The following is a 25,237-nucleotide window of genomic DNA, read 5'->3' as shown; positions in this document are numbered from 1 at the left end:
GAGAAGCAGGCTACCTGCTGAGCAAGGAGCCAGATGTGGGACTCGATCCCGGGACCCTGGGGTCATGACCTGAGCCAAAGGCAGCTGCTTAACCGAATGAGCTGCCCAGGCATCCCTACAGCATCCTTTCTTGATGAAAACTCTTCACAGTGTAGGGATAGAGGGAACATACTTCAGTATCATAAAAGCCATATATGAAAAGCCCACAGTGAATAGCATTCTCAATGGGGAAAAACTGAGAGCTTTTCCCCTAAGGTCAGGAACACAGCAGGGATGTCCACTATCACCACTGCTGTTCAGCATAGTACGAGAAGTCCTAACCTTAGCAATCAGACAACAAAAAGAAATAAAAGGCATCTGAATCAGCAAAGAAGAAGTCAAACTCCCACTTTTTGCAGACGACATGATAGTCTATGTGGAAAACCCAAAAGACTCCACCCCAAAACTGTTAGAACTCATACAGGAATTTAGCAAAGTGGCAGAATATAAAATCAATGCACAGAAATCAGTTGCATTTCCATACACTAACAACGTGACAGAAGAAAGAGAAATTAAAGAGCCAATCCCATTTACAATCGCACCCAAAACCATAAGATACCTAGGAATAAACCTAACCAAAGAGGCAAAGGATCTCTACTCAGAAAACTGTAGAACACTCATGAAAGAAATTGAGGAAGACACAAAGAAATGGAAAAACATTCCATGCTCATGGATTGGAAGAACAAATATTGTTACAACATCTATGCTACCTAGAGCAATCTACACATTCAATGCAATCCCTATCAAAATGCCATCTACTTTTTTCATAGAGCTCGAACAAATAATCCTAAAATTTGTATGGAACCAGAAAAGACCCCAAATAGCCAGAGGAATGTTGAAAAAGAAAAGCAAAGCTGGTGGTATCACAATTCCGGACTTCAAGCTCTATTACAAAGCTGTAATGATCAAGACAGTATGGTACCGGCATAAAAACAGACACATAGATCAATGGAACAGAATAGAGAGCCCAGAAATGGACCCTGAACTGTATGGTCAACTAATCTTTTTAAAATATTTTTTTTAAGATTGTATTTATTTATCAGAGAGACAGAGGCAGGCAGAGGGAGAAGCAGGCCCCTTGCTGAGCAAGAAGCCCGATGTGGGACTCGATCCCAGGACCCTGGAATCATGACCTGAGCTGAAGGCAGACGCTTAACCGACTGAGCCACCCAGGTGTCCCTATGGTCAATTAATCTTAAACAAAGCAGGAAAGAATTGCCAATGGAAAAAAGACAGTCTCTTCAACAAATGGTGTTGGGAAAAATGGGACAGCCACAAGCAGAAGAATGAAACTGGACCATTTCCTTACACCATACACAAAAATAGACTCAAAATGGATGAAAGACCTAAATGTGAGACAGGACTCCATCAAAATCCTAGAAGGAACACAGGCAGCAACCTCTTTGACCTCGGCTGCAGCAACTTCTTGCTAGACACGTCTCCAAGGGCAAGGGAAACAAAGGCAAAAATGAACTATTGGGACTTCATCAAGATAAAAACCTTTTGCACAGCAAAGGAAACAGTCGACAAAACCAAAAGACAACCGACAGAATGGGAGAAGATATTTGCAAATGATGTTTCAGATAAAGGGCTAGTATCTAAAATCTGTAAAGAACTTATCAGACTCAACACCCAAAGAACAAATAATCCAATCAAGAAATAGGCAGAAGGGGCACCTGGGTGGCTCAGTCGTTAAGCGTCTGCCTTCGGCTCAGGTCATGATCCCAGGGTTCTGGGATCGAGCCCCACATCGGGCTCCCTGCTCCGGCGGGAAGCCTGCTTCTCCCTCTCGCACTTCCCCTGCTTGTGTTCCCTCTCTCACTATCTCTCTCTCTGTCAAATAAATAAATAAAATCTTAAAAAAAAAAAAAAAGAAACGGGCAGAAGACAAGAACAGATACTTCTCCAAAGAAGACATCCACATGGCCAACAGACACATGAAAAAAATTATCCATATCACTCGGTGTCAGGGAAATACCAATCAAAACCACAATGAGATACCACCTCACACCAGTCAGAATGGCTAAAATTAACAAGTCAGGAAATGACAGATGTTGGCGAGGATGTGGAGTAAGGGGAACCCTCTTACACTGTTGGTGGGAATGCAAGCTGGTGCAGCCACTCTGGAAAAAAGTATGGAGGTTCCTCAAAAAGTTGAAAATAGAGCTACCCTACAACCCAGCAATTGCACTACTGGGTATTTACCCCAAAGATATGAATGTAGTGATCCAAAGGGGCACCTGCACCCCAATATTTATAGCAGCAATGTCCACAATAGCCAAACTATGGAAAGAGCCCAGATGTCCATTGATAGATGAATAGATAAAGAAGATGTGGTAGTTATATACAATGGAATATTACTCAGCCATCAAAAAAATATGAAATCTCGCCATTTGCAACAACATGGATGGAACTAGAGGGTATTATGCTAAGCGAAATGAGTCAATCAGAGAAAGACAATTATCATATGATCTCACTGATATGTGGAATTTAAGAAACAAAACAGAGGATCATAGGGGGAGAGGGGAAAAAATAAAATAAGTCATAACCAGAGAGAGAGACAAACCACAGAGACTCTTAATCATAGGAAACAAACTGAGGGTTACCAGAGGGGAGGGGGGATGGAGGGATGGGGTAACTGGGTGATGGGTATTAAGGAGGGCATGTGATGTAATGAGCACTGGGTATTATATAAAACTCATGAATCACTGAACTCTACCTCTGAAACTAATAATATACTATATGTTAGTTAATTGAATTTAAAAAAAAATCCTATATATAAATATATATATATAATGTTGCATAATGTCTATAATTTGTTGTCAGATCCTCCAGTTAACAATTCTCCTTCTAGGAAATTTTTCATCTCTCTTAGATACCAAATGGAACATCTCCTTAATGACTTGCTCTTTTGTGTCTTCACTATAGGTCTGTAGAACTTGGAAAGCCACGGCTTCCTGTGGTTGTTGAAGATGAGGATCACCTTGACCATGGAGGAATTGGGCCCAACCAGGTGTGTGCTGGGGGCCAGGGTGGGGCAGGTTCAAGAGCCTCTCCTTGGGAGCTCAGTGAAGATTCTTCCCCCTGCCACCTCTTCCCCCCCCAAAAAAAACCCATGATTTTTTTTTTTCCTTTAAGTAAACTCTACAACCAATGTTGGGCTCAAACTTATGCCCTGGAGATCAAGAGTTGTGTGCTCTACCCACTGAGTTAGCCAGGTGCCCCAAGAACCATGATTTTTGATGGAAGAAAGAAAGTACAGATTTTCTGTAGTTCTATAGTTCCAAATTTGAATAAGTATCAGTATGGGGGCGCCTGGGTGGCTCAGTCGTTAAGCGTCTGCCTTCGGCTCAGGTCATGATCCCAGGGTCCTGGGATCGAGCCCAGCACTGGGCTCCCTGCTTGGCAGGAAGCCTGCTTCTCCCTCTCCCACTCCCCCTGCTTGTGTTTCCTCTCTCGCTACGTCTCTGTCAAATAAATAAATAAAATCTTTATTTATTTATTTTTAAAGATTTTATTTATTTATTTGTGAGAGAGAGAATGAGAGACAGAGAGCACGAGAGGGAAGAGGGTCAGAGGGAGAAGCAGACCCCCTGCTGAGCAGGGAGCCCGATGTGGGACTCGATCCCAGGACTCCAGGATCATGACCTGAGCCGAAGGCAGTCGCTTAACCAACTCAGCCACCCAGGCGCCCAAATAAAATCTTAAAAAAAAAAAAAAAAGAAGTATCAGTATGAACACTATATATACATAGTTTTGTCCACTGGAAAGACCTAGGAACAGGGACCAACACAACAGTAATAAGTGTCCCTAGGGCAAGGCACTCTTTAATTACTGTTTCTCATTAAAACAACTGCGATTCTTGGAGAAGTGGTGGAGACTGTTGGATGTTGGGGAAATTGTAGGACCCCACGGACTGGAGATGACTGTAAGGGAGACAAACTATTGAGGTGGGCCTGATTGAGCAAGTAAACTGGAAGGTAAGATGTTCATTGGAGAACTGGGTTTGAGATTTCTTTCTTTTTTTTTTTTTTAAGATTTTGTTTACTTATTTGACAGAGAGAGACACAGCGAGAGAGTGAACACAAGCAGGAGGAGTGGGAGAAGGAGAAGCAGACTCCTTCGGAGCAGGGAGCCCGATGCGGGGCTCGATCCCAGGACCTCATGACCTGAGCTGAAGGCAGACGCTTAATGACTGAGCCACCCAGACGTCCCGCATTTTTTTTTTTTTAAGATTTTATTTATTCATTTGAGAGAGAGAGAGACAGCACGAGCAGGGGGGAAGGACAGAGGGATAGGGAGAAACAGGCTCCTAGCTGAGCAGGGAGCCCCACCTGGGGCTCTATCCCGACCCGAGCTGAAGGCAAACACTTAACAGACTGAGCCATCCAGGTGCCCCAGGGTTTGAGATTTCTAAGATGAAAGGTTTTTTTTTAATGTTTTATTTATTTATTCATGAGAGTCAGAGAGAGAGAGAGAGAGAGAGAAAGAGAGAGAGGCAGAGGCAGAGAGAGAAAGAAGCAGGCTCCCCTCCTAGCAGGGAGCCCCATGCGGAACTCGATTCCAGGACTCTGGGGTCATGACCTGAGCCGAAGGCAGACGCGTAACCATCGAAAGTTTTTTGGTGATGTCAAGATTTAAGTTACAACTGGTGGAGTGAGGAAAGATCATGGAGGACAAGGTGGTTAAGAAATCGAAAGGTCAGGAGCACCTGGGTGGTTCAGTTGGTTAAGCATTTGACACTTGATTTCTGCTAGGGTCATGATCTCAGTGTCTTGAGATCAAGCTTGGCATTGGGCTTGGCAATGGGCCTGGAGCCTGCTTCAGATCCTCTCTACCTCTGTCCCTCCCCCCTCCTCCACCCCACTTCCTGGCTTGTGCGTGGGTGCACACACACTCTCTTTTTTCTCCCTCTCTAAAAAAAGAAAAAAATATAGAATTATTATAAATAACATTGAACTTTACCAAAAGCTTTTTTTGGGGGGGGGTGGAGGGGTCTCTCCTTGATAATCCTATGATTTTCTCATTGAATCTATTAATGTGATAAATTACATTTTTAGATTTTCTGTTACTGAATCATTTTTGCATTTCTGGGATAAACTCTACTTGATAATGATTTATTTTTGTTTTTTAACTTTTATTTATTTATTTTTTTAAGATTTTATTTATTTATTTGAGAGAGAGAGAGAGCACGAACAGGGGGAGGGCAGAGGGAGAGGGAGAGCATGCTTCTGGCTGAACAAGGAGCCCAATGTGGGGCTTGATCCCGGGACTGTAGGATCATGACCTGAACTGAAGGCAGATGCTTAACTGACTGAGCCACCCAGGCGTCCTTATTTATTTATCATTAATAATGATTTATTTTAATTTTTTAAAGATTTTATTTATTTATTTGTCAGAGAGAGAGCATAAGTAGAGTGGCAGGCAGGAGAAACAGGCCCCCCGCCGAGCAGGGAGCCCAATGCAGGACTTGATCCCAGGACCCCAGGATCATGACCTGAGCCGAAGGCAGACACTTAACTAAGTCACCCAGGTGCCCCAGTTCATTACTATTTTTAACAGCCCTATTGAGGTATAACTGACATACAATAAATTGTAAGTGTATAAGCTCTGACATATGCATTTGAAACCATCATCACAATCAAGATAATGAATATAATGAACACAATCAAGATATGAACATGAGCACTCCTTCCTCCCTCCCTCCCTCCCTCCCTTCCTTCCTTCCTTCCCTTCTTTCTCTCTCTCTTTCTTTTAAATTTTATTTTTAAGCAATTTCCACACCCAACGTGGGGCTTGAACTCACAACCTCAAAATCAAGAGTCGCATGCTCCACTAATCAAGCCAGGCAGGCACCCAAGGAGCACTCGTTTCTAATGCATCACTTGAGTATGGCTGCTCTGTGGGCACCTGCCCACTGGGGTGACCATATGGTGTGGGAGCCTGATAGTGGTAGTGGTGCTGCCTTAGTCGTGGTCATGGGGGCTGCCACCTCCTCCCTCACATCTCACTTGTGGCTAATTCCTTCTCATCTCAGGCATCAACCAGGACTTTAATTAGAAGCCTTCTCTGGCACCTCCAAATAAGAGTAGATGCTCCTGGGCGCCTGGGTGGCTCAGTTGGTTAAGCGACTGCCTTCGGCTCAGGTCATGATCCTGGAGTCCCAGGATCGAGTCCCACATCGGGCTCCCTGCTCAGCAGGGAGTCTGCTTCTCCCTCTGACCCTCTTCCCTCTCGTGCTATCTCTCATTCTCTCTCTCTCAAATAAATAAAATCTTTAAAAAAAAAAAAGAGTAGATGCTCCTGTGCTCTCCCACTGCACCTACGCTATCATTGGTCTCTTTTTATGGTTATTGATAGTTTAATTATCTCTCTTTCCAGATAGATTGCAAGCTCTTTGAGGGCAGAGACCATGTCTGTTTGTTTAGCACTATAGTCTCAGTACCTTGAGCATACTGGGCCTTCAGTAAATATTTTTTGAATGAATCTATCAGCATTTTGGGTGTTGAAGATGCGAAGGTGAATAACAGTAGATTCTGCTCTAAAAGCTCACAGCCCTGGGGCGCCTGGGTGGCTCAGTCGTTAAGCGTCTGCCTTCAGCTCGGGTCATGAACCCAGGGTCCTGGGATGGAGCCCCGCATCAGGCTCCCTGCTCTGCGGGAAGCCTGCTTCTCCCTCTCCCACTCCCCCTGCTTGTGTTCCTGCTCTCGCTGTCTCTCTCTGTCAAGTAAATAAAATCTTAAAAATAAATAAATAAATAAAAAATAAAAGCTCACAGCACTAATGGAGGGGCCGGCAGCTAAGTAGATTCATTAACCTCTCTGAAGTATGGTAAGTGCTGTTTCGGAGGAGAGTACCATGCAGGCACAAGCGGAGGGCTGGTTATTGATTTCTGCAGGGGACAGAGTCTGACAAGGTTTCAGGATGGATGTAGTGCTTGAGTTAAGATAACCAGGATAGATTCCAGGGCAGAGGTTTATGGCTGTAGTAGGTAGATTAATGGCTCCTAAAGATGTCCGAATCCTAATCCATGAACCTGTGGCTATGTTAAATGGCAAAAGGAACTTTGTAGATGCGATTATGTTAAGAATCTTGATGGGGAAATTTTCCTGCATTATCTGGGTTGGCCCAATGAAATGACAAGGGTCCTTATAAAATGGAGGCATGAGTGTCAGGGAAATTTGATGTTATGCTGCTGACTTTGAAGATGAAGGAAGAGGCCCTAAGCCAAGGAATGCAGATAGCCTCTAGAAACTGGAAAAGAGAAGGAAATGCATTCTCTCCTAGAGCCTCCAGAAAGAACTCAGCTCTGCTGGTATCTTGATTTTGGCCCTGTAGGATCCATTTCAGACTTCTGATGTCTAGAAGTATAAGATAATAAACCTGTGTTGTGTTAAGCCACTCAGTCTGTGGTAATTTGTTACAGCAACCACAGTCAGTAATACAACCCGTCCACCACCTGAGACCTTCCTACGTGACCTCATACACACATTCATTCATTCAGTACCATGCACTGTTCTAAATGCTGAGAAAACAGAGGTAAAATGAGAGACAAGGCCTTTACCCTCAAGGAGCCTACATTCTAGGAAGAGTAGACATTCAACAGATAATTCAAGAAATAACTTCAGTAGTAAACGGCATGATGAAAACAAAACAAAGTATTGGGAAGAGATCATTGGTGTGTGTGGGGAGGGGCTCCTTTAGGCAGAATGGTCAGAGGAAGATTCTCTGAGGTGATGTTTGCACCAAGCCTTGAATGAGAAGGAGCCAGTTGTGTGTTGATCTGAGGCCTTGAGAAAGGAATGAGCTCAGAGTGCCTAAGGAACAGAAAGGAGACTCATGTGGCTGGAGCAGAAAGAATAATGGGGAGGAGGTCAGAGAAGAAGGCAAGAGCCAGATCAGGCAGAGGCTTGTATCCACAGGAAGGAGTTGGGATTTTATTTTAACTGCAGAAGGATTTAAGTGGGGAAGTGACAGATGGGATTTATTTTTTCAATAAAATAAATGTTGCTATGTGGTGAATGAACAGTGGTGGGTAATAGTAGGGGCAAGAAGACCAGTCATGAGGTCACTGCTGTAATCTAGGGGAGAGGGAACAGTGGCTGGAACCAGTGCAACAGCACTGGAAAAGAAATCTTCCTCCCCCTGTTCTCCAGTCACCCGGTTTCCCCCCTGGAGGCGACCATTGTTATCTCCTTAATCACTGGAATCTTGGAGATCCTTCTAGAAATGTTCCATGTACAAACACAGTAAATGCATTTTTAAAAAATTTTAATGAGGTTTGGGAAAGGTTGGTAGGAATGTAGCCTACTTACAGAGTCATAAGAGGTATGTTGTATTTATACAGAATTTATACAGAAATGATCTTTCCTAGACAAAATTGTCCCTAGAGTAGAAACGGGCAATTTACTACTTCAGTCCTAATCCTGTGCTGAAAACAATCCTTAGTTTTATAGTTTGGTCTCCTGAGTTAACTTACCTGGCAGGGAGAACTGTCCCAAGGCAGTGACTGGTATTAATTGTTTAGCTAGAGATAGGTGCCATTAGAAATACACAGATTAGGGATGCATGGGTGGCTCAGCCGGTTGAGCGTGGAACTCTTGGTTTCAGCTCAGGTCATGATCTCAGGGCTGGGAGATGGAGCCCCACATCAGATTCTGAGCTTACTCAGCAGGGAGTCTGCTTGAGATCCTCTCTTTCCCTCTCCCTCTGCCCCTCTGCCCTGTCCTCCCCCTCATTCCGTGCTCACGCTCTTTTGTTCTCTCTCTCAAATAATAAATAAATAAATCTTAAAAAAAAAAAGAAAGAAATACAGAGATTGGCATCTTGGCTTTAGAAGGCAACTAGGCAAAGAATAGTCTTCTTTAGAAGACAAAATTTGGAATTAGCTCCAAATCTGTGCTTCTCAACTTAGTTGTGTTTAAAGATATGGAAATGGGGGAGCATGAGTGACCAGAAAACCATGACCTTCATACAGAAGGCAGGGTACATTTGGACTAGGCAAGAATTGGAACATAAAGGTACTGAGCGTGGTGTGCCAATGGAACAGAGGGGCCAGGAAGGAAAGTCCTCAGAGGACCTGGGCAGCAGAATTCTAAGCCTCTGACCCCAGGGGCTTTCTGATGGATAACATAGGGGTCCTCAGCTTTTCTTTTTTTTTTTTTTTAAAGATTTTATTCATTTTTTGAGAGAGAGAGAGAATGAGAGATAGAGAGCACGAGAGGGAAGAGGGTCAGAGGGAGAAGCAGACTCCCTGCTGAGCAGGGAGCCCGATGTGGGACTCGATCCCTGGACTCCAGGATCGTGACCTGAGCCGAAGGCAGTTGCTTAACCAACTGAGCCACCCAGGCGCCCTGTCCTCAGCTTTTCTATGCTCAGCTCTCCACACCAGTGCTTTTGCACATTATATATTTGCACCTCAACCTCCTTTCTAACATCAGCAGAGGAATTATTACCATCATATAGTCATATGAAGATGCTTCCTAAAACAGCCAACAGTTTGCTTTCTGCAGTGTTACCTTCTTTGCTTTAGGAGCTGTTTGGTTTTTTTTTTTTTTCCCCAGTATTTTTCTAACTGTGTTCCTGGAACCCTGGAGGTGTTTCAGGGTTTCTGAAGGGTAGGAAGAGAAGTGGAGAAGGGTGTGAACACCTCGAAGACACATATACATACCACTTCAGCAAAACCAAACTTTGACCAGTTACAATATTAAGCTTCTGAGAGACGTTCACTTGAAGAAAAGATTCTGCCCACTTAAAAAATGGAAAACCATAGTTTCATTGTATTTTGCAATTTTATTAAATTTTATAAGGGTAGCAGAAAACAGGGGCACCTGGGTGGCTCAATTGGTTGAGCATCTGACTTCAGCTTGGGTCGTGACCTTGGGGTCCTGGGATCGGCCTGCTGGCCAAGTCTGCTGTCCCTCTCCCTTGTGCCCCCCCCGCTCGTGCTCTCTCTCTCTCTCTCAAATAAATAAAATATTGAAAAAAAAAGAATAGTGGAAAACAGAAAAATAAAATCTCTGATCTAGTGACGGAAAATCAATAGATATATAGTTAAAGAGTAGTGAGTCTTTAGCTTTAGTGGGAGGTAAGCCGGTAGATTGTGTTTAGTGTAAAGGAGAGACTATACATTAAAGGGAATATTTGAAAAAAAATTAAAAAAATAAAGAGAATTTTTTTAAGATTTTATTTATTTATTTGGCAGAGAGACACAGCGAGAGAGGGAACACAAGCACGGGGAGTGGGAGAGGGAGAAGCAGGCTTCCCGCGGAGTAGGGAGGCTGATGCGGGGCTTGATCCCAGGACCCTGGGATCATGACCTGAGCCGAAAGCAGAAGCTTAACCATCTGAGCCACCCAGGCGCCCCTCATTTAATTTTTTTTTTAAGTAAGCTCTAGGCCCAGTGTGGGGCTTGAACTCATGACCCCGAGATTAAGAATCGCATGCTCTACTGACTGAGCCAGCCAGGCACCCTCATATTACCTCATTTAATCTTCAAAACACCATAAGGAATTTACTAGTATTACTCACATTTTACAGATTAGGACACTAGGTCACCAGAAGGTTAAATAACTTGCTCAACATAATACAGACGGTAAAATTTAGGATTTGAACCCAGGCATTTGTGACTTGAGTCTATACCTTCAGAGATTTGGCTAATTTTCTGACCCAGAATGTATGGCTAGTTTGACTCTGAGTGAGCTTTCAAAATTGAGTTTTCCTACAAAATATTGCTGAGAGAAATTAAAGAAAACTTAAATAAATGAAAAGATATACTGCATTCTTTGCTGCAAAGACTCAACATTGTTAAGATGTCAAATTTTCTCCAAACTGATCCAAACATTCAATGTAATCCCCCAAATCTCAGACTTTTTTTTTTGTAGAAAGTGCCAGAGGAACAAAATTGGCAGCTTACCCTACTTGACTTCAAGACTCACTATAAAGCTACAGTGATCAAGATAATGATATTGGGGGGCGCCTGGGTGGCTCAGTTGGTTAAGCATCTGCCTTCGGCTCAGGTCATGATCCCAGGGTCCTGGGATAGAGCCCCGCGTTGGGCTCCCTGCTCAGTGGAGAGCCTGCTTCTCCCTCTCCCACTCCCCCCACTTGTGTTCCCTCTCTCGCTGTGTCTCTGTCAAATAAATAAATAAAATCTTAAAAAAAAGATAATGATATTGGTATAAAAAGAGACAAATAGATCAATGGAACAGAATAAAGTCTAGAAATAGTCCCACAAATAGATAGTCGACTGATGTTTGACAAAAGTGCAAAGACAATTCAATAGAGAAAGGATAGTCTTCTCAATAAATGGGTGCTGGAACAACTGGAAATCCATAAGAAAAAAAAAAAGAATTTTGATCCATCTCATACTAGATACAAAAATTAAAGTACATCACAGACCTAAAACTATAAACTTTCAGGAGAAGAACTCAGTGACCTTGAATAAAGAAACTATCCTAGATTCAATACCAAAAGCATGATCTAAAAAAGAAAATAAATTTGATTTCAGCAAAATTAATAACTTCTGGGACGCCTGGGTGGCTCAGTCGGTTAAGCGTCTGCCTTCGGCTCATGTCATGATCACAGGGTCCTGGGATGGAGTCCTGCATCAGGCTCCCTGCTCAGCAGGGAGCCTTCTTTTTCTTCTGTCTGCTGCTCCCCCTGCTTGTACTCTCGTGCTCATGATCTCTCTCTCTGGCAAATAAATAAATAAAATCTTAAAAAATTCAATAACTCCTGCTTTCAGTGGACACTGTTTAGAGAATAAAAGGCAAGTCACAAACTGGAAGAAAAAATATGCAAATCACGTATCTAACAAATAACTTGCATTCAGAATAAAGAACTCTCAAAAACAAGAACAAAAGCCTCTCAATAAAACCTTATTAAAAAAAGAAAAAGAGGGCGCCTGGGTGGCTCAGTTGGTTAAGCGACTGCCTTCGGCTCAGGTCATGATCCTGGAGTCCCGGGATCGAGTCCCACATCAGGCTCCCTGCTCAGCAGGGAGTCTGCTTCTCCCTCTGACCCTCTTCCCTCTCGTGCTCTCTATCTCTCATTCTCTCTCTCTCAAATAAATAAAATCTTTAAAAAAAAAAAAAAAGAAAAAGAAAAAGAATAGGGGCACCGGGGTGGCTCAGATGGTTAAGCGTCTGCCTTTGGCTTGGGTCATGATCCCAGGGTCCTGGGATGGAGCCCCACATCGGGCTCCCTGCTCAGCGGGAAGCCTGCTTCTCCCTCTCCCACTCCCCCTGCTTGTGTTCCTGCTCTCGCTATCTCTCTGTCAAATAAATAAAATCTTCACAAAAAACTTTTTAAAGCCAAATTTAGCCGTGGGGGGTTGTATACCAACTTTAGCAACACTAATGTTAGTAAGTTTTGGATAACCCACTACCATTGGACCAGCATCACTAAAACTCAAGGTCACCAATAATTCCATATTCTCAATTCTTAACTTAGTTAACCTATTAACAGCAGTTGGCACAGTTGATCACTTGCTCCTCCTTGCAATATTTTCTTCACTTGACTTCTAGGACCCTCATTACACCCTAGTTTTCTTCCTACCTCATTGGCCTTTCCTTTTGTCTCCTGCTGGTTTCTCCTCATCTCCCTGATTAACCTTGAGGTATACAGGATTCAGTCTCTAGTCTTCTCTCTTTCCTCCTCCCTCCCATCTATATATTCCTTTCCTAGCCAACCTCATCCAGTTTCATGAATTAAAAACCAATTATAATGTGATGATACCCAAATTTTTATTTCCAGCCTAGGCCTCTTTCCCTTAAACTCCAAACCTTTATAGCCGTCTACTTAACATTTTCACTTGGATGTGAAATGTGAAGAAATATATACATATATAATATCAGTACAAAGAAATTCATGTGAATAGTGAATGCTAACTTCAGTGTAGTGGTTACCACTCAGAGGGAAAGAGTGGGATGCAATTAGTGGGGAGTTCACAGACTGATTCAACTCTACAGGTAACCCTTTCTTTCTTAAGCTGGGAGGTGGCTATATAAATATTTGTTGTAGGCCTTAAATATTTCATTTTATGTTTTACCCCTTCTCCCCCTCTATGCCTTCTGACCTTGCCCTCTTGCTCAACACCCTCAGTCCCTCAGCCATCCTTATTTTTCTTTTTGGCTTCCCTTTTCTCCCAATTGATCTTGGACTCCTCCATCCACCAATCAATCATGACTGAAGCAACACGGTGATTTCCATGTTTCTATTCCCGAACTAGAGCAAATCAATCATGCATATTCTTTTTTTTTTCCTAGTACAATTCTTTAGTATTTTTCAAAGTACGGTCTGTAGACCCATTGTATCAGAATCACTTGGGATGTTATTAAAATGCAGATTCCCAAACTCTACCCTCAAGATCTTTGTTGTTGTTGCTTTAGGTAAACTCTATGACCAACATGGGGCCAGAACTCAGGATCCCTAAGATCAAGTCACATGCTCTACCAACTGAGGCATCCAGGTGCCCCGTACACTCAAGATCTTTGAATCCTGCTTTTTGGAGGTAGGATTAGGAATGAAATCTATTCACTTGGCAGAGGTGATTCTTATTCACACAAAGGAGATTTCATTCATCCCTGACTTTTCAATAGGCCCAGCATATTTAGTTATCCACAAATGTTGAGGACCTGTTGTATGTCAGGCAATATAATTGACCATCTAGACATTGTCCCTGACCTCATTAGCTTACAGCTCAAGAGACATTTCCAATGGACATATATGGGATGACTTTGGGTAGTATCATTTTTGGTGATAAAAATCATTTTGGTGATAAAAAATAGCAATAAACTTTTAAGATTTATTTATTTTAGAGAGAGACAGAGAGACAGAGCACTTGGGGGAGGCGCAGAGGGAAAGGGAGAGAAAATCTTAAGGAGACCCTGTCTGAGTGTGGAGCCCGACGCTGGCTTGATCTCATGACCCGGAGATCACAACCCAAGCCAAAACCAAGAGTTGGATACTCAACCAACTGTGCTGCCCAGGCATCCCAACTTTTTTTTTTTTTTTAATTTAAAATCTTATGTAGTTCATTTTTGAAAAAAACATTACCTTCTATTTATGGCAAGTTATTAGTTTTCCATTTAGAATACTGATATGATTTCCTTTTTCGTGATAAATATATATAAAAAGTGAGTCAATTCAAAGAAAATGACAGTGTAGATATGGCAGAAATACCAAAAGAGGCACACAAATGCTTGAAGTTGGGAAATATTCATCTAGCATTTCAGAGGTAGTTGTGGTATAATAAAATGAATAGCCAAGATTCATCCCGAACTCACAGATCTAAGTCAAATCATGTCACTGCTGTGCTCAAAACTCTCCAAAGGAAAAAACAAAAACAAGTAATGGATTACCATCACACTATTTTTTCACAGTTTATTTTGTAACAGCTTCACTGAGCTATAATTTACATACTACATAATTCAACAATTTAAAGGGTACAATTCAACTGTTTTTAGTATGGTTCACGGAACTATGTAACTATCACCAATCACTTTCAGAATATTTTCATTACCCCTAAAAGAAACCCCATGCATTTAGCAGTCACTTCCCTCTCCTCTAACCTCCCTATCCCTAGGGTAACCACTACTCTACTTTCCATCTCTATAAATTTGCCTATCCCGGACATTTCATGTAAATAGAATCATACATGTGGTCTTTTATGACTAGCTTCTTTCATTTAGTATGTTTTCAGGGTTCATCAATGTAGCACAAAGCAGCACTCCATTTCTTTTCATGGCCAAATAATATTCCTTTGTATGGATATACATTTTATTTAACCATTCACCAGCTAAGGAACATTTTGGTTGTTTCTACTTCTTGACTAGTATGAATAATGCTGCTATGAACATTCATGTACAACTTTTTGTGTGAATATGTATTTCCATTTCTCTTGGGTATATACCTAGGAGTAGAATGGCTGGGTCATATGTTAACTGTAACTTTTTGAGGACTGTGTTCCAAAAGTGCACCATTTCACATTCCCACCAGCAGTGTACAAGGGTTCCAACTTTTGTCCAGAACTTGTCTTTCATAGTAAAGCCATCCTAGAGGGTATGAAGTGGCATCTCATTGTTTACCATCACATCTTGAGTGAAGTCTAGAGCTGGTCAGGGCCTACCAGGCCCCACATGATCTAACTTTGCGTACCATAGGTAGGTACAAAATCTCTTATCAACAGTTGACAAATCAAAACAGCTCTAAAACCCAGGATTTTTGGAACTCATATGGCAACAAAACCTGATATGAAACTCATGTTGGGTAATTTACATGACTATTCTTATATTTTGCTACAGAAATAGAAATGTGTTTTGATCCTGGGTACTGCTCCGATCCCTTTGAGGATGTTACATGTTAAATAGTATATGCTCTGTATTACTGTTCTAAAGTTAAAATAAATTCAAAAGCAAGTAAGGTCTCACGGATTTCATATAAAGGATTGTAGATCTGAACCACTTTCCCCTAGCTCACTTGAATTTAGCCAGACTGCCTTGCTTTTTCTGTGACATGCCAGGCATACTCTTCCCTGAAGACATTTGCACTTGCATTTGCACAACTCCCTCTGCTAGGAAGCTCTTTCCCCATTTATCCAAACAGCTTGCTCTTTCTTTAATTTTCTGATCAAATGTTATCTATCAACCTTATAGACATAAGGGCATTTTATATAAAACTTACATAAAAACCACAGCCCTTCACACCCTCTCACACTGCTCCCCCACTAAAATGTAAGCTCTATGTATTTTTATCTTGGCCACTGCTAGTATCTTCAGTATTTAGAAATGGCTGGCACATTGTAGGTATTCAATAAGTATTTCTTGGGCGCCTGGGTGGCTCAGTTGGTTAAGCGACTGCCTTCGGCTCAGGTCATGATCCTGGAGCCCTGGCATCGAGTCCCACGTCGGGCTCCCTGCTCAGCAGGGAGTCTGCTTCTCCCTCTGACCCTCTTCCCTCTCGTGCTCTCATTCTCTCTCAAATAAAATCTTTAAAAAAATAAAAATGTTTCTTGAATAAGTGATTGTTTTATACCACTTAAACCTCACAAAAATACTGTGAAATAGGAATGATCACCTAAAGATTATAAAATTGAAGAGGGGTGCCTGGCTAGCTCAGTCAGTAGAACATAGGACTCTTGTTCTCAGGGTTTTGAGTCCAAGCCTAACATTAGGCATGGAGCCTCCTTAAAAAAAAAAAAAAAAGATAAAAAAAATAAACGAAAAAGTTGGTTGGAGAGGTTAGATAACTCACCCAGGTCACATGTAGAATTATCAGAGGGGAGATTTACATCTAAGAGTCTACTCTCTTAGGTTCTCAACCCGACAGCTCTGTTTAATGGGAGACTGGACTGAGAAACTAAGTGCCAAGCACGTTGGCAAGTGATACTTATTGAATAAATGAACAAATCTAGATTCTAGCCTGTTCTTTCATCTACTGGATCAGCTTCCTTCAACAAACCTATTAGCTTATTAATGCATTATGAAGTGAACATCCCTCAATACCTAATAGTTACTAAAATAAACTAAATGTATAAACTAAGGAAGCAGGATATTAACCTAAATAGTGTGACAATGAGTAATTTTGTCCTCCTACATGGTAAGTTATGGAAACGTAGGCAAAAACAAAATGAACTACAGGATTTGGGGTTGAGGCAAAGGGTGGCCCAGGACATGAATGAATCCTGATTGCCACAGGGAATCGACTTCAAATCCAATTACCTCAAGGGCAGACCAGAGACTTGTACTTGGCTTGAATACTATGCGACTGGAGGATACTTCAGAAAGTTAGGATGGTGCGGAGATTGCAACTAACTTTTCCACACCTAATAAAGTCCACTCAAAGTAGGTGGGAGTGGGAGATAGGGACTCAGGATGTCTATACCACCTTTTTGGTGACCAGCTAGTAGAACTTTAGCCCACAATAGTTTAGCAGAGCAGGCTGTTCATTTTACTGCCCAACCATCTAGAGAACCTCAAGCTGACTTGTGGGGCACTTCCAATGGCATGACATGAAAACCGTGTCCTGGCTGTCCATCAGACAAGGCAAGGTTTGAGTTATTTGCAACAGGTGTTGGGTTGGGAGGTGGAATGGGGCTACTTTACTGCCTGAAGCCCATGAAAATCTTTGTCATTTCTGGCACTTCAAAATCTCAATGAATTTGGGATTATCTGCAAGTAGAAAAATTGCTCAACCAATTCTTAGTTGTGTTAGGCTCTGGAATGTATGCTCCCTGGAGATAGGATCACGTTTCTTATTCTTAAGATTTTAAGTAATCTCTACACCCAATGGGGGCCTCGAACTTACAACCCCAAGACCAAGACTTGCACACTCCAACTGAGTCAGCCAGGCACCCCCCCAGATCACACTTTTAAGAATGCACAAACCTGGGGCGCCTGGGCGGCTCAGTCAATCGTCTTGACTTGGCTCAGGTCATGATCTCAAGGTCCTGGAATAGAGCTGCTCAGGAGTCTCCTTGTCCCTCCGCCACTCCACTAGTGCTCTCTCAAAAAAATGCACTTATCAGGGGCACCTGGGTGGCTCAGTCATTAAGCATCTGCCTTCAGCTCGGGTCATGATCCTGGGGTCCTGGGATGGAGCCCTATGTGGGGCTCCCTGCTCAGTGGGGAGTCCGCTTCTCCCTCTACCACTCTCCCTGCTTGTGTTCCCTCTCTCGCTGTCAAAAATCTTAAAAAAAAAAAAAAACCCACAATCAGGAGAGCATGTGACTTTTGATCTTGGGGGGTTGTGGGTTCAAGTCCCATGTTGGATGTGGAGATTACTTAAAAATAAAATCTTTTAAAAAAAAAGCACAAATCAACTTTTAAACTCCCAGTCCCGGGAGAGCCAGTAAAACCTCTCTCGAAAAAAAGATAGGCCGAGCCTATAAATATTTCAAGAAAAATTGTCGTTACATGGCCTGATCTACTTGAATCTGGTTTTATTTAACAAACTGGGATTTGAGAACCAGGTTTAGCATTTTCACCTCAGATCTTTCTTCTATCCAGTGTTTACCCCTGGTGTAAAGGGTCATTACAACCTAGAGGAATGAAGGAGCAAAAGCCTTGTGGGCCTCCCCAAAAGATGGGACTCTCACCTACAATGTGTTCTCACAAATTCAGGGTTTGCCACAGCTGTTCCAGCACATGCACTGGTATGCTAACCATGAGCAAGTTGGGAGTCAGCAAATTTTTTTTTTTCAGTTAGAGTTCAATAACAGGGCCACTTCTAGGTTCTGAAATACTCTACTCCTTGCTATCACATTCCTTTGAAGAGGCATTTAGAAAAATGTTTCCCCACTGATACGTGTATTTTGAGATAGCCAGTGAGCATGCGAGCCAGCATGTGTGTGGGGGAGGGGCGAACACAGGGAGAGGGACAAGCAGACTCCACGCTGAGGGCAGAGCTCCATTTCCTGACCCAGAGATCGTGACCTGAGTCAAAACCAATACCCTGACTGAGGCACCCAGGGACCCCTCCCACTGAAATGTGTTTTTTTTTAAAAAAAGGATTTTAAAGAGAGGGGTACCTGGGTGGCTCAGTTTATCATCTGCCTTCAGTTCAGGTCCTGATCTCAGGGTCCTGGGACTGAGCCCCGTGTAGGGTTCCCTGCTCAGCAGGGAGTCTGCTTTTCCCTCTCCCCTCCTGCTATTAAAAAATCATTTTATTATTTTTTTTTAATTTTATTTATTTATTTGAGAATGAGAAATAGAGAGCACGAGAGGGAAGAGGGTCAGAGGGAGAAGCAGACTCCCTGCTGAGCAGGGAGCCCGATGTGGGACTCAATCCCGGGACTCCAGGATCATGACCTGAGCCGAAGGCAGTCGCTTAACCAACTGAGCCACCCAGGCGCCCAAAAAAATCATTTTATAAAAAGGTTTTATTTGACAGAAAGCGAGAGCGGGAACACAAGCAGGCGGAGTGGGAGAGGGAGAAGCAGGGAGCCTGATGCAGGGCTTGATGAGCCACAGAGGCGCCCCTTAAAAAATAAAGATTTTAGATAGAGTGCACACACAAGGGGAGCAGTAGAGGGAGAAAGGGGAAGCAGACTTCCTGCTGAGCAGATGGACGCAGTGCTCAATTCCAAGACCATGAGCCAACAGCTGAGCTGAAACCCAGAGCTGGACAAACTGAGCCATCAAGGTGCCCTGAAATCTTCCAAGCTATAGGCTTAGTTTGGGGGCAGGGGTGATCCTGTAACTTCATTAGGAAAGCCAGTCACTATCAATCCATTCCCAAACGATTTTTCAAACATGCATATTCCTAATAACTTTCTAATTTCTGAACTCTAGAAAAAACCATTGTCACACAAATGAAATAAGATAGAGCTTTCAACCATACTTTGTGTGGAAATTCTTTTTCCTCTTGTGGGACTACCACAAGTTTCTGGGAAAGCCTTTGGTACCCTGGACATCTTTATTCCACAGAGAAACACACCACAGAAAGATGCAAATTGGCCAAAAACAGGTTTCGCAGCAGACCAATTCCAAGTAAGTGAATTTTATGAAGTCAAGGATCCAAATACAGATCCCCTTAAAAGCTAAGTCATGAACTTCATTTAAGTCTTTGTGTCCCCCACCAAGGTTAGGCAGACCTCAGTCCGTAAATCATCTCCTGATGTGCTCCTCACCCAACAAGTTTTTCCTGACCCTCCTAGTTCCTTATTCCTATTTTTAAGACACCAACTTAATCTACTAGCAAGGTGGCATTAATCTAACACCCACGGGTACCTTACCACGCCCCTCACAGCTATGCAAGTTGGGGAGGCCAAGAATACAAATACAAAAGAAACCCAAGCTAAGGTTCTACTTACATGGATAAACTTTCTCCCCCATGAAAAGTGGCACTCCATACTTGAATGTAAAAATAATTACAGTCCCTGTGACACATACAACCCCCACACTGACAACACATACACTCAACATGCCATATGAAGTGTAATCGCCATTTATTTTTTTTCTGGAGAACAGCTTTTCTTCAGTCCTTAAGGACTTAGCTCCTTACATGGGCTTTGGTGGAGGTCGTGGGGCAGCACCCTGAAAGAACAGAACAGTAAATTTAAAAACATCAATGAAGAGTCCCCCCTCAAAGAACTTGACTACTACCCTCCCAGCACTAAGAATGCATTTGGGTCATACATACATGGAAAACTGGTCAATGTGGATCATCCACATTATTCCATCTGAAACAGATTCTAACAGCTCTTCTTTTTTAAAAGGTTTTACTTATTTGAGAGAGAACACAAATGGGGTGAGGGTCAGAGGGAGAAGCAGACTTCCTGCTGAGCAGGGAGCCCAATTTGGGACTCGATTCCGGGACTCCCGGATCATGACCAGAGACGCTTAGCTTAACAACTGAGCCACCCAGCGCCCCCTAACAGCTCTTCTTTAGAACAGTCTCCAACCAAATGTTTTAGATGTGAGTCCCTCCTACCTTACCTATTTAGACCTTAATTTGAGATTCCTTGGGTCCTCATGTGTCTCTTGTCCACTACCCCTCTGGCTTCCTCTCTTTTTTTAAAGATACTTCCCGCGGGGGCAGCTGGGTGGTTCAGTCGGTTAAGTATCTGCCTTCAGTTCAGGTCATGATCCCAGGGTCCTCGGTCCTTGAGCAGTGAGCCTACTTCTCCCTCTACCCTCGCTTGTGCCTCCCCCCAATAAATAAATAAAATCTTGAAATTAAAGAACAAAGATACTTACTGCAGGTCTAAATCGGGGTGGGGGTGTTCGGTCCTTCCGTGCTTCACGAGAGCGATTCCTGACTACCTTGCTGTGAATGGCACAACTCACACAATAATGTAGTTTCACATACAGCTTGGGAAGCACATAGGCTGAGAAACAAAGTAAGAGGCATAACAGTAGGTATTACATACCCACATTGCACTTGTTCTCATTCTAACAGTCAAAAATAAACCTACTTACAAAGTTTCACTTCCAAAGCAATCGTTCAGTTTGGTAACTTAACACATGTGCATTTTCACAAATGAATAGTCCCCTACTAACCCTTGTCACCACGGGTACCAAATCCACAACCTACCGGCAATAAACCAACAACCCAGTTCCTTCAGCAGTTGCACCAGTCCTAATGCCTGTTCCTGGGCCCCTTCTCCTTGCCTAAGAAAACTAATTTGTCTGAAGAAAAATAAATGATCGGGGCGCCTGGGTGGCTCAGTCGTTAAGTGTCTGCCTTTGGCTCAGGTCATGATCCCCGGAGGCGGGGAGCCTGCTTCTCTCTCTCCCACTCCCCCTGCTTGTGTTCCCTCTCTCACTGTGTCTCTCTCTGTCAAATAAAGAAAGTCTTAAAAAAAAAAAAATCAAAATAACAGAAAACACACTGCTCCAAAGATCACCCTTGCCCAAATTAGACTACTTTCATTATTGAAACATTAACATTTAGTCTGTACATCTTTATAACAGGTATTCGAGTGTTCAACAATCCAGAAAGGTTGCTACGTTTTTCATGTTTGTTTTTAAAGACTTTATTTGAGAGAGAGAGAGACACAGCGAGGGAGGGAACACAAGCAGGGGGAGTGGGAGAGGGAGAAGCAGGCTTCCCGCGGGGCTGGATCCCAGGACCCTGGGATCAGGACCTGAGCGGAAGGCAGACGCTTAACGACTGAGCCACCCAGACGCCCCCGTTTTTCATGTTTATACCTAGTGTTCCCCAAATGCTGATACATGATAAACTCTACAAGTGCTTTTGCAATCTCACCCTCTAAACAGGTAACCACAAATCATGACCCAAAGACTGCACTATCACACAAGGTCCCCCTCTGTCCCGACAAGGTTAAAACAAACGAAGCAAAAATACTGGTCTCTTCTACCAACAGTAATCCTAAAGGCTCGCAGAAATTGCCTGGGACGCGCCAGAAACAGAGCCTGCAGGTGGAGATGGGTTGTGCCAGAAACTCACTCACCGTCGAAGACGCTCGCTTCGGAAATGTCCCTGACGGCGGCAGCCTCTACTATGTTCCGTATAACGAACTTCTTAATGGCCTTATCCTTGGGCACACAACGGGCGCAGTTGGTGCAGCGAATAGGCTGCACGTGGCCGCGGCCCTTTTTGGCACGACCATTATTCCTTCTTTTCTTGGTCTGCATCAAAATGAAGATCCTGTTAAAAATGGGGCGCAGCTTCCCCAACCTTAGCCCCCTACCGGCTACAATCCGCGCCGGCAGCCCCCAAAATAGCTCTACTCAAACCTTCAGCCCCTCTGCACATCCCTCAAAGGTTGAAGCAAATACACACCCTGTATCCTCTCCGCCATGGTCCAGGCTTTCAAGTCCCCACAATCTAAGAATCTGTTCCTCTCAGACCCCCACGCGGACCCCCAGCACTCACCACGCGCCACAACTCACCATCTTGGTAGCGAGACCCGAGAGAGAATGTAGCGCCGGTCCCGACTCTCTTATATAGCACGAGATCCCTACGCGCACACAGGAAGACTATTTAGGAGACGTACAGCGAGAACGGCAAGCCACTCTACTCAGACTTTCTTCATTATTAAGCGTTTACGCTGAAATGCAGTGGTAGAAAAGCGTTTCTCGGGTTTTGTTGTACGTGGTAGAAAGTGACCGTGGGACTATTTAGCCGGCTGGCGGAGGAAAATTAGGGTTATACGTCTCCCACCAAGTACTACGATCCCTACCCCGGAAGTAATACTGGGCGTAGTAATTATCCGGTTTTGCGACGCTATGCGCGGAAGTTGCCCGCGCAGGACCACAAATCGCACTCCCTATCGGGGGTCAGAGGCGCGGAGGTGCATGGGAGTTGTAGTGGGAAGGTGGCCGGCCGTTGGCCCCGAAGCTCTTTGACTGAATGCGGCGCAGTGCCACCGGGGGACGCTCTCGGCTCATTTCTCTGACAATACTGTTACTTGGTGTAGGATTGAGAAACGGAAGTCCTGGGGGAAAACAAAACATTTTGTTAATTTCTCCTTCCAGTATGGACAAAACCCCACGAAAGGCCATAGGCGGGTGTTAACGCTGTTTCTTACTCACTTTTTTTTTTTTTTAACATCACTGGATCATGTTAGCATAGCGCCAGACCCTGTAGTAAGCGCTTTATAAATATTAACTCATTTTACCTTCAACAAGCTTATAAGGTAGGTTCTATTATTCTCCTCCGTTTGCAGATTGAAAAACTGAAGTTGCTGAAAAATCACAGAGTTAGTAAGAGGTGTCCTGGCTCCACTACACTATGCTGCCTTCCGCCTAACAAAAAAATGGGTGAAGGTATATAACCTGGAACAGTAACTTCAACGATTTTGATTCCGACCCATAGCAGAAATATATTTTACTTTGGTTCTCAATACATACACAGACGTACAAAACTGAAATACAAATTTCATGAAACAGTACCTGGCCTTAGGGGCAATGATATGTTGTTTTCTACTTTATTTTTTTAAAGATTATTTATTTATTTATTTTTCGTTATTTATTTGACAGAGAGAGATCACAAGTAGGCAGACAGGCAGGCAGAGGCTGAGCATGGAGCCCGATGTGGGGCTCGATCGGACGACCCTGGGATCATGACCTGAGCCGAAGGCAGACGCTTAACCGGCTGAGCCACCCAGGTGCCCCTGTTTTCTACTTTATTTTATTTTATTTATTTTATTTTTTTAAAAGATTTTATTTATTTATTTGCCAGAGAGAGAGAGAGAGAGAGCACAAGCAGGGAGAGCTGTAGGCAGAGCAGGCGGAGGGAGAAGCAGGCTCCCTGCCAAGAAAGGAGCCCGATGCGGGACTCGATTCCAGGATTCTGGGATCATGACCTGAGCCAAAGACAGACGCTTAACCAACCAAGCCATCCAGGCGTCCCTCTACTTTATTTATTTATTTATTTTTAAAGATTTTATTTATTTATTGACAGAGAGAGAGAGAGAGAAACAGAGTACAAGCAGGGGGAGCTGCAGGCAGAGGGAGAGGGAGAAGCAGGCTTCCTGCTGAGCAGGGAGCCTGATGCGGGGCTCCATCCCAGGACCCTGGGATCACAACCTGAGCCGAAGGCAGACACTTAACGACTGAGCCACCCAGACCCCCCCTCTACTTTATTTTAATAAATGTTGATCAAGCCCCACTCACGTGATTTCACCACTCAATGAGTCTGGACCGTGATTGAAACATACTTTCCTGCGTGTAAGCTCCATTTACCTTTGGAGAGCCATTAAAAAGTCTTTAGCTTTGAGCAGGAGTGCTATCTGTGGGCAACCACCCAGTTGTCTCCAAAGTTGAAAAAACTAGAGTGTCAAGGGGACCTCCCAGAATTCAGACCGAAGGTGGTAGAGATGGAGACCAACCATTCATTCGTGAGTCATTCTGGAGTCTGAACACCAGTCACTTTCCCTCAAAAGAAACCCATCATGGTTTCTTTTCACCTCTAATCCACTTTACTGGGGTTGAAGTTTATTTTCTAACTTTTGTTTTGGCTTCAGAACAACTATATTCATGGTCTCTCTCAAGTTTGAATTTGTTAGTGTTAATGGGTTATGGGAAATGATAGACTTTAGATGGAAGTATCTTAAATTTTCACTTCAGTATAGTCTCATGGAAAACAGAAGGCAGACATTAGTGTATGGATTGGCAATGAGATAGGAGAGAACAGGAAAAAAGTTCAGAGTGAAGGGGACAGAAAATAGTTAACATTTAAGACAGAACCAAGTTAATGTTCCTGTCTTGGCTTTTTGGATTTTTATAGCCTGGGAGTTCCAGTGGCGGCATTCCCTGGCATAAAGATATGGGCACAGAATTTGGAGTAACACACTCCTGGGTTCAAAAATGGGTTTTGACATTTATTGGTTGATTAGTCTTGGACAAGTTGTTTACTCTCTCTTGGGCTTTTATTTCTTCACTAGTAATGGTGGATCATTCACTTTTAGGTGGTTTCTACAATTACATGAATACTTGGCACAGTGCCTTGCACTTATGCTCAAGAAGTGGTAGACCCTATTATTATCATCATTCATGTTATTGTAACTTGCATTTCCTTGAGCGTATAATGTGTTTTGCATATAGTAGGTACTCAAAAAATGTTTGATGAATCTCTGCTTTGGATAGATAGGCAAGTTGGGCTTCCTCTATGCTGAAGGCACTCCTGGTAGGAAAATCTCCACTTTCCACTGCAGTTCGAAAATTCTGTTCTTCTGTAGCAACAGTTTGAGCATTCTTGTTTGGCTTCCTCTTAATCTTAGACTTGTTCA

The 25,237-nt window shown here is 43.2% G+C and overlaps 1 protein-coding gene across 1 annotated transcript; it reads right to left on the bottom strand.

The window, feature by feature from the left end:
• Positions 1–19,963: 19,963 nt before the first annotated feature.
• On the bottom strand, positions 19,964–23,009 carry RPS26 (ribosomal protein S26). Its single transcript, XM_088025724.1, has 6 exons — positions 23,000–23,009; positions 22,688–22,774; positions 22,381–22,484; positions 21,956–22,133; positions 20,739–20,869; positions 19,964–20,075 (listed from the first exon to the last, which is right to left on the bottom strand). The coding sequence occupies exons 1-6, from the start codon at positions 23,007–23,009 to the stop codon at positions 20,040–20,042; spliced, it is 546 nt and encodes a 181-aa protein (XP_087881850.1). The 3' UTR covers positions 19,964–20,039.
• Positions 23,010–25,237: the final 2,228 nt, after the last annotated feature.

This window comes from Eumetopias jubatus, unplaced genomic scaffold (assembly GCF_037043125.1).
Source record: "Eumetopias jubatus isolate StellerSeaLion01/CBP00866 unplaced genomic scaffold, mEumJub1_p1.0 scaffold_8, whole genome shotgun sequence".
NCBI lineage: Eukaryota > Metazoa > Chordata > Mammalia > Carnivora > Otariidae > Eumetopias > Eumetopias jubatus.
This window is presented reverse-complemented; position numbering and strand designations above follow the sequence as displayed.